The sequence below is a fragment of the Lipotes vexillifer genome, unplaced genomic scaffold, assembly GCF_000442215.2.
Source record: "Lipotes vexillifer unplaced genomic scaffold, Lipotes_vexillifer_v1.1 scaffold331, whole genome shotgun sequence".
NCBI lineage: Eukaryota > Metazoa > Chordata > Mammalia > Artiodactyla > Lipotidae > Lipotes > Lipotes vexillifer.
In genome coordinates, this window is record NW_006774049.1 from 272045 (window position 1) to 288004 (window position 15960).

General features: G+C 41.8%; 1 protein-coding gene across 2 annotated transcripts in view; it reads right to left on the minus strand.

Annotated features, from left to right (window-relative positions):
* Positions 1 to 15960, minus strand: part of RHOBTB1 (Rho related BTB domain containing 1) — a 71133-nt gene that overhangs the window by 35959 nt on the left and 19214 nt on the right. For both annotated transcript variants that reach the window (XM_007448634.1, XM_007448635.1), the window contains 2 exons: positions 3616 to 3817; positions 2996 to 3099 (listed from right to left, as the gene is read on the minus strand). In XM_007448634.1, the coding sequence (XP_007448696.1) occupies positions 2996 to 3099; positions 3616 to 3807 (296 nt within the window). In that variant the 5' untranslated portion in view covers positions 3808 to 3817. The remainder of the gene's footprint in view (positions 1 to 2995; positions 3100 to 3615; positions 3818 to 15960) is intronic.

The window sequence follows — 15960 nt, forward strand, 5'->3', positions numbered from 1 at the left end:
GTGGGAGCCAGGAGTCAGGCAGAGCTGGGTTTGAATCTATTTTTGAAACTCACTATTGGGCAGGTTATGGTAGTAAAAGAACTCAACTCTCTACTCAACTGCAGCATGGAGATAATCTCCGCCTCCTAGGGGTCCTGGAAGGATTAACTAAACTAGTGTTGGCAAAGCACCTAATATTTTGATTGACACACTGTAGGGCTTTGATGAATTGGAGCTATTAATCTAGCTGGCTAAAAAAATGGGTTGAATAATTACCTTTAAATTATAACAAGAGCTTTGACATTCTGGTTGTAGTTATACCACATGAGGAAAATTGCAAATTCAAGTCAGCAGACTGGCACCACCCTGGCCCACCCTGCAAACTAGAACGTGCCTGTGCCAAAGAAGGTTTGAGGGGGTAACTTGTTAACTAGCTTGGTGCTAAGAAGCCGAGGAAACTGAAGGTGAGGTCTAAGGCATCTTGGTATGAATCTGGTTTCTCTCACTGTCACCGTAAGAATCAAATGAATTATTTTAAAAAGGTTCCAAATACATTTCCGAGTCTCAGGAATATGTCACATCTCGCTGCCTTGTAATTCATACCAAGTATAGTAAAAACATCAGTGAAAAACAGGTTTGCAAATCAAAATGAATGTCAGAAACTGTAATTATGGTTTTTCTCCGTAACGAATGATAGGGAGCTAAAAATGGAAGTTATACAGAAATTAAACAGCTCTCGCACAGCAATGAGATCCAGTGGTTGGAGCCGTATACTGAGTAAAAGAAACTTCTACTACCACCAGACTTTTCCATACAATGTAACTTTTTGGTGCTACAGCAATGCGGTCTGACATATTTAGCATTTATAGACAGAGGCTGGAATCTGAGACAGAACAGCCCTGGTTTTTGTTCTTTACCAGTGGTGGGGTCTGTGGCAGGAAGCCTGGAGGCTGCGGAGAATCAGAAAAGACAGAGGAAATGCAAGGCCAGACATGCACATAAAAGTGAGGCCCACAGAGAGCTCGGTGAGAAACGCGGGAGGGCTTCCTGAGCCCCTCTGTGAGGCTCAGGGAGTCAGACTTAGCTTGGAAAGTGCGTCCTGTTTCCACCAAAGGGGTGGGGGATGGCTACAGTTGACAGAGCAAAACACTGTCAGAGCCAGAACACTGCACTTTGAACTGACAGAGTCACATGAGAGACCAGCTTATTTCTGTTGGGAGGGACCAAGCACAGGCATGACATACATCAAGAAGCTGGATGAGGCCCAGTGTAGATGCCTGTCAGTATCAGACCTATGAAGGTCACTGTGCCATTAAATCGACCCTAAGCAGGAACCTCCCATGATAATGAAGCAGCCTTTCTATTACCACAAAACAAGTTTTACATGGTGGAACCAAGTTAAAATTCATCATCCCAAATACATAAATTTCAAGTGGCAATAAACCACTGAGCTGTTGAGACAGCATATGCAGAAGCTAAACCCAATATCTCAGTAAGCTCATCTCTATTCACCACACCTTTTCAGAAGTTGGGTACAAACAGTCCTTTGAAATCTATTGTGCTGTCCTTACTTTGCTTCCAGTCATCATTTAATTATGCTTCCTTAAAACCACAGGTATTACAAAATCTGACGGCATAGCACTTACAAGCAGGTTCACTGATTCTTATTGTTGTGCGTGTGTAATAACGAGACAACAGAGAAAAACCCAAATGGCAACTAAGAGAAGAATCAAGAACATCATGGAAAGGGAAAAAAAGAAAAAGCAAACCAGGAAACTCAAGAAGAAACGTATCTGTAATGCTGGATATTAAGTTCAACAGTTCTCGTTGTTCAGGGGGACATTAAAATCACAGTTTTACTTGTACATGCCTCTTTCTGAGACCCCCTTGAACAAACTGGCCTCAATTGCAGATTCCTTCCGTGTGTGAACGACTTCTCAGGACTAGGGCAAACCCTTTCAGCAGTTGATTCAGTATTTTAGACCACTTGGATAAATGCCAGCAGAAGTTCAGAAGCTTAAGAGGGCTACTGGCTTGCAGAAAAGAGAGGTCCTTTCAGAAAAGCTTATCTCAGTACAAAGGAGTAAGTCGTTTGGAGCATCTAATCCAATCCTGTGAGGTAGCATGATGTTTGATGTTAACAGAGACCTAAATTCTAAACTTTCTAAACTTAAAAGGAAATGTCTTCATTTACTAATAAGGGGTAAGGAAATCTCCTGCTTATCTGGATTTTAATAGTTATAACAGATTCACTGAGAGGGACTTTAAGACCGCTGGAGTCCCGGAGACTCCTTTGGAGTTATGGTGACAAAGAGAAGTTGCTAAATATTTTATGGTACTTTGACCTTGTTCCCACTCATATTAATGTCCTAGATTTATCTTCCCTTTACTGGATTTTTCCTCCTCCTCCTTTTTTTTTTTTTTTTTAAATGAAAAGTAGACATTAATGCTTCGGTTCATTTTGGAAATGTGCCTTTGTGAAGGACTTCAGAGATATTTTTCTTTCTTTTTTAAAAATGACCTTCAAATAAAAATAATAGACTTTTCAGACAACAAAGCCCAAAGCAAGTAACATCAGACTGCAGTATGGTCACAAAAAGACCAAAGAGACCTTCTGAAGTGGGGTGGCCAAGTGCTAAAAAAAACTTAAAACATTCTAAGAGAAGGTAAATTAAGTATTATTCAGGAAGACACAATCAAAGCGGCCCAAGGTTGGAAAGCACAACAGAATCCGCATCCAGCAAACGTCCAGTTTAACTAGCACTGGTTGTTTTGAATAAAGTACTCCCTGGGAGGAACCAAGTGGCCACGCAGAGTGCTTTTCTTGACATCAGGAAGCAATGCTCTTTTGGGTTGTTCTTTTTTTTTTTTTGTCTTGTCTTGTCTTAGACACAGTGCAGAGCCCAACACATCTCAAGGCCATATTATGTGATTTTTGTTGATTTACGAAGCAGAGATGGGTTTGGGAAAGGAAACTGTACTGAAGTTGAACTGAACCGCACTAGTCTTGGTTTACCTGCCATATGCAAAACGCCTGTCTTTGTGATGATCGCCAAAAGTATCCCAAAGCCTGAGAGAAACGCTCACTTCATCAACGACATCCCGGGAACGCTCCAAGACCTGCAGGAGAGACAGCACCCATGCTCACTGTCAGTCAGAGGCTCCCCCTCAGAGCCCCCAAGACGCACGTGCCTTTAGCCTTCTCCTTCCATCTAACAGGACTTAGCTAAGTCCTACTTCTGTTCCTGGAGACACGTGCCTCGAAAGCCCTCCCTCAGGATACCACAGCCATACTCCAAGTCGGCCTTCTGGCTTTTGTTTTCTCTCGTGACACTAAAATGGTGAGTTTTGTCTCGAATATACAAGTTAACCCCTTCCCCTGCTTTTTAAAAATCAGACTGGCTGTGTTCAATAGCCTGTGGTAAACCATAACGGAAAAGAATATAAAAGAATGTATACATAGGTATACCTGAATCACCCTGCTGTACAGCAGAAACTAACACAACATTGTAAAGCAACTAGACTTCAATAAAATAAAAAATCAAGTAAATAGAAATCCAAAAAAATAAATAAAAATCAGACTGGCAACAGCAATGATGTACCCTTAGGATTCTAAAGAAACGCCATCTGTCTTACCTCCTGGCAGACCCGGTACTGGTCAATGGCCCACACTGTGGGTACGTGGGTGGCCAGCAGCTGGTACTGTGTCAGCGTCGTATTACACGCTCTGGCGCAGATCAAGCGCGTCTTCCCCACGGCGTTGTCTCCCACGACCACGCACTTGATGGTTTCCACGTTGGGTCTTTCGTAGTCCATGTCAGTGTCCATTTATAAAACTCTAGAAGAAGAGAGCGGACACCACATTCAAGACACTGCTCTGCTTTCCAGAGCAGTCAAAGATGGGAGGGGGCCAGGCGGTTTTCCCTTGGTCCAGGTACTTCTTTGGAGGTACCCAGGCAGAAGCCAGAAGTTTGGAAGTTCCTACTAAGCCAAACTGAAACTCAACTTTTCTTTTTATATCTCACACAAGTACAAAAACACCGGATTGTTATTTTGACCCCAAACGGTTGATTCCGGTTAACATGTTATTTTCTCCTTGGTTTTCTCTAAACACAACCTGCCTACTGGAGCTCCATCCAGGAGAGTCAGGGCTGCTTGCACACATTTCTAGCTCACTAGCTACTCACATCAACCCGCTAAAGAGACTGGGCACCTGCAGGTTTAACCTTACACATTCGGGCATAAGCAGCCTTTGCAATATGAGTGTCCGTTACAATCTTCCAGTGATCCAAGATCTCTCATTAAAAAGCAATTTCCTGTAGGTTCTAAACTATCCTGGTGACTTAGGGGAGAATCCAAAGTGTGAACAGAAAGGGACTACTTGACTTTAAAGAAGAGTGAACTGTAAGTGTGAGATTGGATACATTATTATTATTATTTTAATTAATTTATTTATTTTGGCTGAGTTGGGTCTTCCGTTGCTGTGCGCCGGCTTTCTCTAGTTGTGGCAGGTGGGATTGCTCTTCGTTGTGGTGCGCAGTCTTCTCATTGCGGTGGCTTCTCTTGTTGCGGAGCACAGGCTCTAGGCGTGCGGGCTCAGTAGTTGTGGCGCACGGGCTTAGTTGCTCCGCGGCATGTGGGATCTTCCCGGACCAGGGATCGAACCCGTGTCCCCTGCATTGGCAGGTGGATTCTTAACCACTGCGCCACCAGGGAAGTCCCTTGATACATTATTAAAATTAATTTATCCTTATACTCATTCATTAATTTTTATTAATCAAATTCATTAAAAGATATTCTTAAGAGGAGCACTACAAAGAAAGATTTTGAAAAAAATTCCCTTCCTCTCTGTTTTCAGAGAAGAAATCTGGAGCATGTGGTAGAGAATGATTTTACCAGAATGCGGAGCTACTTTGGAATCTTCCTGAAACCATCAAAAAGGGTTAAGAGAGGGTTGCTGGGTGAGGGGTGAAGAGGCAGAGGAAAGCTGCTGGCAGCTTTGCTTCCCCAAAACAGGAACCCCACAAGTTGCAGAGAGGACTGCTTCCCGGTAGCAGCTGGATGGCCTGTAGCAGCTGGATGGGTGGCCAACCATGCAAGATTTTAATGTATTATGATTGCTCTTCTGAGGAAGTCTATTGTTAAACTGAGAAAACTGTTAGATGGTCATTTTCTTAAAAAGAGTCCATAATGGTCTTAAGAGCATGGTTAAAAAAAAAAAAAAAAGCTCAGAGTAGGGCCTAATACATAATTGGGAATCAAAACATGTTTAAAAAATTTTTTTTAAATTATTTTATTTATTTTTGGCTGTGTTGGGTCTTTGTTGCTGCACGCTGGCTTTCTCTAGTTGCAGCGAATGGGGGCTACTCTTCCTTGCGGTGCGCGGGCTTCTCATTGCGGTGGCTTCTCTTGTTGCGGAGCACGGGCTCTAGGCACGTAGGCTTCAGTAGCTGTGGTGTGTGGGCTCAGCAGTTGTGGCTCATGGGCTCTAGAGCGCAGGCTCAGTAGTTGTGGTGCACGGGCTTAGTTGCTCCGCAGCATGTGGGATTTTCCCAGACCAGGGCTCGAACCCATGTCCCCTGCATTGGCAGGAGGATTCTTAACCACTGCGCCACCAGGCAAGTCCCTCAATACATGTTTAATTCAATCAACTTAAGAAAAATGATAATTTGGATAATATGATATTAAGGGTATAGAGGGAGAGATAGAAGAAAATGTTAAAGAAGAATGCTTTTGCACAGTTAGGACCATCTGAATACGGATAACACCATCACAGGAGGTGTTAAACCTGAGGCTGGAGACCTATCTGGCAGGAATGGAGTGGAGTGATTCAAGGAACAGATGTGTGGTGAGGTTAAGATCTGATCTTACACCCGTGAAGAGGCTTAAAGTAGCTACCTGTCCCCCACCTGGTAAATGCTGATTTTGAAGGTCCTGGGTGGGAAAAGAGTCTTTAAATATCTCCAATTCTGGTGATTAGCCAGGTGTGGTGATTCCAAAAATCAACCTCTTTAAAATCCAGCCTTAAAATTCTATGATTGTATTAGTTCTCGATTTACTAGTATAATGTGGCAAAAGCATTACTTTGGCATCAGATGGGTGGTGCTTAAATTCTAGAACATCTGGCAATGTCTGGAGGCACTTGGCAATGTCTGGAGGCATTTTTGGTTGTCACAATGGGTGTGCGGAAGGGCTACTGGCTTCAGGTAGGCAGAGGCCAGAGATGCTGCTAAACATACTACAATGTACAGGGCGGCTCCCCCAACAAGGAATTATCTGGCCCCAAATACCGTAGTGCGAGGTTGGGAAACCCTGCCTTGGATGGAAGAGAGTTTGAATCCCAGTCTCCCTGCTTTCTAGTCATTTCTTTGACTTTAGGCAAGTCAGCTGCACTATCTGAGCCCTAGCTTCCTCATCTGTTAGGTGGGAATGATAGCACCCGTCTCCTAATGTGGTGAGGGTTAGGTGAACTGATGTTTTCAGCCCCCAGGGCCGTACCTGACACACCGATGGCTTCAAAATTATAATCATCATGCTGAAATGAATACTTTTAGATGACAACAAAATTGAGTCAGGTGGAAGACCAGGATTAGATGCAAAAATCATAAACTTAATAATCATAAACATCTATAAAAAGGATACATTTTAGTAGAGCAATTAAAGGGTAATTCATTGAAAACTGCAGCACATAAATACAAGATGGAGCACAGCTGACCTGATGCAAAGAAGGCAGAGAAAGTTCTGGGTGGGGAGGGGGAGAGAGGAGGTCGCAGTTAACTGCAGGATAACAGAGTTGCAAAGGTAGGTTAAAAATATTTTTATGGGGCACTTCTAGATCCTAGAACAAAAGTGGCAGCACTTCACAACAGTCTTTGACAAGTTTCTGGTGATATTACCATGAGGTAGCCTATGTCAGAAAAAACCAGGTTCCATTTGGAGTCTCACAACTCTGGAACCTGAGGTCTATTACTTTGAATGTCCTAAGTGACATTAAAACTTGATACTTTTGAGTGAATTTTATTTTCTCTTTTAGATACATAAAAGTCAAAGAGAACCAATCCATAAAATTTGGGAGAATGTTTGGATTTAGTAAAAATTCAGACATGACACAAAAACTGTAACGTTGGTCTTCTCGTTGGCTTGCAAACTTACTCTGATAGCATCCCTCCCAAAGGGGAGTCCCCCAAATAATTTGAATAGTGGCAGCTCAGGTGGAATAGCTGTGTAGCTTTTACAGAAGATGACTTTGAGGGGGATAAAAGCCCTTCTGGTTTTATATTAAGGTCATAATTACAAAAATATCATCACTTTACTTAGTTACAGCCACATCTCATGCACAGTCCTAAAAAGAATTTCTGTATCAAAGGTGAGAATAACATCCGTTGGTCTTCTAATCTCTACCAATCTGCGCAAAACTGAAGTGACAGCCAAAGGTGCTGAACTTTGTGCAAAGGTGACAGCATATAAGGGAAGAGCGAGGCAGGCAGAGTTAAATTCTCATAGCCCAGATCATGCACTCTACATGGGGCACTTCCAGGAAGAGTTTGCCGGCTTTCCAAAATCCGAGGCTCCAAATCTTTCCTTTTGGGTAGAAATTTACTTAGTGGTAGTCTAAAAAGTACTTTAAGAGTATGAAGTCCAGCCAAGGATGTAAACTCATGCTATTCTTATACTGTAAACCAATTATTCATCTGTTACACATAAACCAATAAACATTATATTATGGTCTAATTATAAAAATATGCAATTGTATCCTTCTTTGCTTGTTATGGGCTCAAATTTATCCATATCTAGCACTCTTATGGTTGAATGCGCACTTACGACCATCTGGATAATGACTCTCTGGTTTCTGATTTTTATTCACCCAGAAAAGGGAGTAATAAATATTCCTTTAACATTGTTAATAGATTTCACCACCATAAATCCTGCTGATCTATGAAGATACCCTTTTGCCTTTAGATCATATCTGGGGAGACAAGGAAGGTATAAAAGGGAAAGAATAGCTAGGCAGAAGTGATACTGGTAACCTGATACTGTGGCAGCTCTGTAATCTCACTCAAAACCGACTTGAACTTTATTTCATACTTTCACTAAATCTTCAGGACATGAATGCTGACAGTTAAAATGCTGCCTGAAAAATCTACTTGTACACTCTCTAGAAGTCAGAAGTTTATTTAAAAACAAGTGATAAAAATAAGAAATGAAAGAGGAGAAATAATATCTGATACTGCAGAAATAAAAAAAAAAAAACATAGGAGAATACTATGCCAACAAATTGGAGAACCTAGAGGAAACTGTATAGAAACATACAGCTCACCAAAACTGAATCAAGAAGATATAATCTGAACAGACCAACCACTAAAAATGAAATAGAATCTGTAATAAAAGAAAAAAATTCCTTGCAAACAAAAGTCCAGGATGGGATGGCTTCACTGAAGAATTCTACCAAACATATAAAGGAGAACTTACACCAATCCTTCTCAAACTCTTCCAAAAGACTGAAGAGGAGGGAACCCTCCCAAAGTCATTCTGTGAAGCCACCATCACCCTGATACCAAAACCAGACAAAGACGCTACCAAAAAAATTATAGGCCAACATCCTTGATGAATATAGATGCAAAAATCTTCAACAAAATATTAGCAAATTGAACCCAACCACACATAAAAAGGATCATACACCATGATCAAGTTGGATTCATCCTAGGGTCACAAGGCTGGTTCAACATATGTAAAATCAATGTGATATGCCACATCAACAACAGAAAAGACAAAAACCTCTGTTGATCATCTCAACAGATGCAGAAAAAAACATCTGATAAAATTCTACATCCATTCAGGATAAAAACTCTCAGCAAAGTGTGTATAGAGGGAACATATCTCAACATAATAAAAGCTCTTTATGACAAACCCACAGTCAACATAATACTCAACAGTGAAAAGCTGAAAGCCTTCTCACTAAAATCTGCAACAAGACAAGGATGCCCAGTCTCACCACTTTCATTTAACATAGTATTGGAAGTCCAAGCTACAGCAATCAGACAAAAAAAAAAAAATAAAATAAAAAATAAATGTGTCCAAATTGGAAGGGAAGATGTAAAATTGTCTTTACATGCAGATAACATGGTATTCTATATGAAAACCCTGAACACTCCACACAAAAACTTAGAACTGATGAACGAATTCAGCAAGGCAGCAGGATACAAGATTAACATACAGAAATCTGTTGCATTTCTTTACACTAACAATGAAATATCAGAAAGAGAAAGTAAAAAAAGAAAAAAAAAATCCCTTTTAAAATCATGTCCAAAAAAAAGATACATAGGAATAAACCTGACCAAGGAGGTGAAAGACTTATATACTGAGAACTATAAAACATTGATAAAGAAAATTGAACATGACTGAAAGAAACGGAAAGATATTCCATGCTCTTGGATTGGAAGAATTAATATATATATTTTTAGCTTCATTTTTTATTGGAGTATAATTGCTTTACAATGTGATGTTAGTTTCTTCTGTACAATGAATCAGCTATATACATACCTATATCCCCTCCCTGTTGCACCTCCTTCCCCACCTCCCATCCCACCCATCTAGTTCATCACAGAGCACCAAGCTGAGCTTCCTGTGCTTTATAGCATGTTCCCGCTAGCTATTTTACGCATGGTAGTGTATATATGTCAATCCTAATCTCCCAGTTCATCCCACCCTCCCCTTCCCTCCCTGTGTCCACATGTCCGTTCTGTACATCTACGTCTCTATTCCTACCCTGCAAATAGGTTCACCTGTACCATTTTTCTACATTTCACATGTATGTGTTAATATACGATATTTGTTTTTCTCTTTCTGGCTTACTTCATTCTGTATGACAGACTCTGGGTCCATCCACATCTCTACAAATGACCCAATTTCGTTCCTTTTTACAGCTGAGTAATATTCCATTGTGTATATGTATCACATCTTCTTTATCCATTCATCTGTTGTTGGACGTTTAGGTAGTTTCTATGTCTTGACTCTTGTAAACAGTGCGGCAATGAACGTTGGGGTACATGTGTCCTTTTGAATTATGGTTTTCTCAGGGTATAGGCTCAGTAGTGGGATTGCTGGGTCATATGGTGGCTGGCAGAATTAATATTGTTAAAATGGCCATACTAGCCAAAGCAATCTACAAATTTAATGCAATCCATATCAAATTTTTCACAGAACTAGAACAAATAATCCTAAAATTTATATGGAGTCACAAAAGACCCAGAATTGCCAAAACAATCCTGAGGAAAAAGAACAAAGCTGGAGGCATAACCTTCTCAGACTTCAGAATCAAAGCAGCATGGTATTGGCACAAAAACAGACACATGGATCAATGGAACAGAATAGAGAGCCCAAAAATAAACCCACACACTTATGCTCAGTTAATCTATGACAAAGCAGGCAAGAATATACAATGGAGAAAAGACAGTCTCTTTGACAAGCGGTGTTGGGAAAGCTGGAGAGCCGCACATAAATCAATGAAGTTAGAACACTCCCTCACATGGTACACAAAAATAAACTCAAAACGGCTTAAAGACTTAAATATAAGACATGACACCATAAAACCCCTAGAAGAGAACATAGGCAAAACATTCTCTGACATAAATCATAGCAATGTTTTCTTAGGTCAGTTTCCCAAGACAAAAGAAATAAAAGCAAAAATAAACAAAAGGAACCTAAACTAACTTACAAGCTTTTGCACAGCAAAGGAAACCGTACAAAACAGAAAGACAACCTACAGAATGGGAGAAAATATTTGCAAACGATGCAACTGACAAGGGACTAATTTCCAAAATATACAAACAGCTCATATAACTCAGTATCAAAAAAAACCAAACAACCCAATCAAAAAATGGGCAGAAGACCTAAATAGACATTTCTCTAACGAAGGCATACAGATGGCCAACAGGCACATGAGAAGATGCTCAACATCACTAATTATTAGAAAAATGCAAATCAAAACTACAATGAGGTATCACCTCACACTGGTCAGAGTGGCCAACATCAAAAAGTCTACAAACAATAAATGCTGGAGAAGGTGTGAAGAAAAGGAAGCCCTCCTACACTGTTGGTGGGAATGTAAATTGGTGCAGCCACTCGGGAGAGCGGTATGGAGGTTCCTTAAAAAACTAAAAAGAGAGTTACCGTGTGATCCAGCAATCCCTATTCTGGGCATATATCTCGAAAAGATGAAAACTGTAATTTGAAAAGATACATGCACCCCAGTGTTCATAGCAGCACCAGTTACAATAGCCAAGACATGGAAGCAACCTAAATGTGTACTAACAGAGGAACGGATAAAGAAGATGTGGTATATATATACAACGGAATATTACTAAGCCATAAAAAATGAATGAAATAATGCCATTTGCATTATGGACCTAGGATGGACCTAGAGATTATCTTACTAAGTGAAGTAAGTCAGAGAAAGACAAATTTCATGACATCATTTATATGCAGAATGTAAAAAATGTTACAAATGAACTTATTTATGAAACAGAAACAGACTCACAGACATAGAGAACAAACTTATGGCCACCAAAGGAGAAAGGGAGGGGGAGGGATAAATTAGGAGTTTGGGATTAACAGATACACACTACTGTATATAAAAGAAACAACAAGATCCTACTGTATAGCACAGGGAACTATATTCAATATCTTGTAATAACCTATAATGGAAGAGAATCTGAAAAAGAACATATATGTATGCATAACTGAATCACTGTGCTGTATACCTGAAACTAACACAGCAGTGTAAATCAGCTATACTTCAATTAAAGAAAAAAAAAAACTGGTAAGTGAACAAGATATTGTGGAGGTTGGGAAGTGAAGGACTTGGTGAGGAGGTGCAGGGAGGCCACCGCTCTGGGTACCGGTGCCCTCCACAAGGCTGGCTTAGAACAGCGTGGTCCCGATCTTCTAGCTCTCAGGTTACGCCATCGGCTTTGTTTTTCCCTCAAAAGGACTTGGTGAGGAGGTGCAGGGAGGCCACCGCTCTGGGTACCGGTGCCCTCCACAAGGCTGGCTTAGAACAGCGTGGTCCCGATCTTCTAGCTCTCAGGTTACGCCATCGGCTTGGTTATCCCATATCTGCCCCCGCCATTATTACTGCCATCTACTGGACTTCACGTCATTCCTGCACATCCACCACCAACTCAGTCTTCTTGCTGCGTCCACAGGATGATGCACCCCACACCCAAGCCTCAGAGCTGCTTTGCCTCTTCAGTGCCAGTGACGTTCACCACACTGTACTGGAGCCATTCGTACCTTTTGGCCGTGTGCTGGATATCGCTGTCCTTCAGAAACATTTTACCTCTGAAATCTCCAAATTCAAAATCCTACTCTAGGAGCAAAAAAATCCTATCTTTACAGCCCAGTGCTGGGTGAAATATGGCCACGGCAGCAACTCCCATCAGGAGATGGAATCTATTTCCCTTCCTCTTGAATGTGAGTGACTTCCTGGCCCAACCCAAAAGAATGTGGTGAATGTGACGCTGTGTGAGTTCCGGAATGAAGGCCTCCACAGGCCCCGCAGCTCCACCTTCGTGCTACTGGAGCAAACTCAAGGCCGTCATCCGAGGCCCGCCCAGCAGAAGATGAGGATTCAGTGAGGAAAACCGAGGCAGTCGGGCCGATGGCCATCACCAAATGCCACATAACATGAGGCCATCTTGAATCCTCTAGGCCGGCCAACCCTCCAGCTGAATGTTGTTTTATGAGTGAACCGGCTGAAACCAGCTGAGGAATCACCTAGCCAACCTACAGAATCCTAAGAAATAATAAACTGTTGCTTTAAGCCACCAAGTTTCCACGTGGTTTGTTACAGAGCGATAGTTAATTGAAACATACACATTATTCTTTAGGAAAATCTCCAGAACCTCGACTCCTCCATTAAAATATATACAAAATATATATAAAAAATATATACATTTCCATATCAGATGATAGGCCCCTCTTGGGTGATCTTTTCTACCTAGGGTTGATGAATCATGCCAACTCTTATCTACACTGTCACCCTCAACTTCTTGTACTGCATTGTGCAGTAGGCAAAATAATGGTCCCTCGAAGATGTCCACGTTCTAATCTCTGGGACCTGTGAATATGTTCTGTTACATGGCATGCGGGAATTAGGTAGCAAATGGGATTGAGGCTGCTAACCAGCTGACTTTACTATAAAGAGATTATCCTGGATTATCTGAGTAGGCCCAGTGTAATCACAAGAGTCCTTTACATGTGGAAGAAGGAAGCAGAAGGTCAGAGTTGGAGAGAAATAAAGGACGACTTTGAAGATAGAGGGAAGGGCCCTAAACCAAGAAATGCAGGTAACCTCTGGGAGCTGGGACAGGTAGGGAAGCAGATTCTCCCCTGGGGCCTCCAGCAGGAACACTGCCTGCCAACACCTTGATTTTTACCCCGGTGAGACCCGTTTCAGGCTTCTGACCTCCAGAACGATAAGATAATAAATCTGTTGGTTTAAGACATTTAACTTTGGGTAACTTGTTACAGCAGCAGTAGGAAACTAACACAGCTTGCTTTAGCCGCACAAAATGGCTTTCAAAATTCTAAACGTTGGGGACTTCCCTGGCGGCCCACGGATTAAGACTCTGCACTCCCCATGCAGGGGGCGCGTGTTCCATCCCTGGTCGGGGAGCTAAGATCCGACGTGCTGCACGGCGTGGCCAAAAAAAAAAAAAAATTCTAAACGCTGTGTGTACCTCCACAATTCTTCATCTGCCTGGTGAATTCTATTCATTCCCTAAAATCTTATTCAGATAATACCTCCTCTAAAAAGCTTTCATAATTGCCCCACCTCCCCACAGACTAAATTACTTGCTCCTCTGTACCAATAAATGGTTTTAGGAGAAGCAATCAAAAACATAAATACTCTCTTTCTCTTCCTCCCTCTCACACTCATTTTTTCTTATATTAGCAAATCACTGAATGGTAGTCTGTGACCTTTTCATTTTTTTCCCTGTGGCTGTAACTTCAAAGTGCCCGTCTTGTACACTGAATGAATCATCAGCTGTTTCTGGGGTACTACTATATACGGAAGTGCTCGGAATATATGAGCATACAATGCCCCTCTTCTATAAAGCTCTGTCATGGGTCCCTAATATACTCCTGGGCAAACCATGGGCAAAACAGTGATGGAGCCTAACATGACCCTAGCTGCCCTAGGCTCCTTTTCAAAGCATTTTCCTTCCTGTGATGGTTCCCCACACCCACCTTCGGTCCTTGAGATGATGGCCTTTGTGCTGTCCTGTTCTCTTAAGAAACAGGTTCTCAGGACATCTCAGGCACGTTCGGTTCCTCAATCACATGACAGCTAGGTGACCGTCAGAGTCTTGTCTCCATAACTGAATAATTCAGAGGCACCATGGCTTATAAAACTCTAGATGTTTCTGCTTGTCCCAGGCGGGTGCACATTAGGATAAGGCCACTATCTGAATTCAGGTAAGGGTGCAAATCTCTTCTAACACTAGAAATTCAGACATTAGAGAGGGTGGCAAGGAAAGATTTATCACTTGTCTAAGATGCCTCACTGAGCATCTCCTAATTCCTCCGCATCACCCCACTCTCGGAATATGCCGCCTCTTACTGTCACTTTTTCCGTATCTTTTGTTATATTTGCTACTGCAGTCAAGGCCAGGTGAGCAGTCTGCTTAAAGACAGAAATCTAAGGCCCACAGAGGGGCCTTTGTACTTTAACCTCCATTCAGCTGTTATTAACAGTTTGAACAGGGCTATTGCACAGCCACTAAACTTTCTTGTCCTTTAGAAAAGCATATACTCTGAACTTTAAGAAATAATTTAACTTGGTCATTAAAAATACTAGTGGAACAAATTTCAGCGTCTTTGAAGAGTTAACTTTGAAAGAAAAACTGAGAATTTTATATTATTGGCAGGAACAAAAGGGAAATGTTAAGAGTTGCATAATAACTATAGCCAACAGCCAAGTTTCAACTGTGCAGATTTCATTATCCTGAGCTCTTAATCACCAGTCCTAGTCAGGCAGGAGCTGCCTTATGCATTATATAAACATCTCAGCTGGAATGGAGAATGGGTCCAGACCTGGGAAAAGAGACAGTCAGGGCTGGGCTGGGCTGGGCTGGGCTTCCCTAAATCAAAACTTCACCGAAATATATCTCCAGGATAATACTGCCTTTCATCATTCAAAGCAACAATATTTTTTCAATTGAAAGTTGTGATCAAAATAAAAAAGAGATTAAGTAACAGAAAAAGCACTGCAGAGAAGTCCAGGAATACAGATAATACAGAGACACTTTTAGAAACATTCACTCATTCTCAGCAGAGCCCTGTAAAGACCTACACCAGATCACGTTCCTTCATTTTTAAAACTCAGTGTCAGTGGGGAAGGTGGGCCAGGATTAGAAATAGACTTCTCCTTCTATCTATCCACTGCCCTTAATAAATGCTGTCTCAGTGAAAAAATAAACAACAAATCGGAAACAGCTTAAAAGGTGCATACAAATTCCAGGGTAGGTTTCAAAACCACCATAAGTAAAGTGTGTGCTGCATGCCTACAAACATGCCATGTAACCTCGCCTTTGATGTGGATTGTGCCATTATTTCTGCTCAAATGCCCTTTCTCGTGCCCCTGATCCATCCGCTGAAATAGTTCTTAGGACTCGGGCTGTCATAGTTAAAGAAACAGAGGCTGCACTTAATGAGTGCCAGGCCTACAGGTGGACAGCAGCAGACAGGCCAGGGGTGGTGCTGGCCCTCAGGGACCCTCACAGTCAGGTGCGGAGAGACCACTAAACCTGGGGACATAACTGTGCATTTGATAAGCTCCCTGAGGAAGAACGAAAGGGGTTATGAGAGGAAATGATGGGTGGGAGGTCTCCACGAGGAGGCTCCATTTCCCTGCTCTCTGAAGAATGAGAAGGGCCCCGTCACGAGATGGGAACGAAGCCGGTAGGAAAAGCTCAAGTG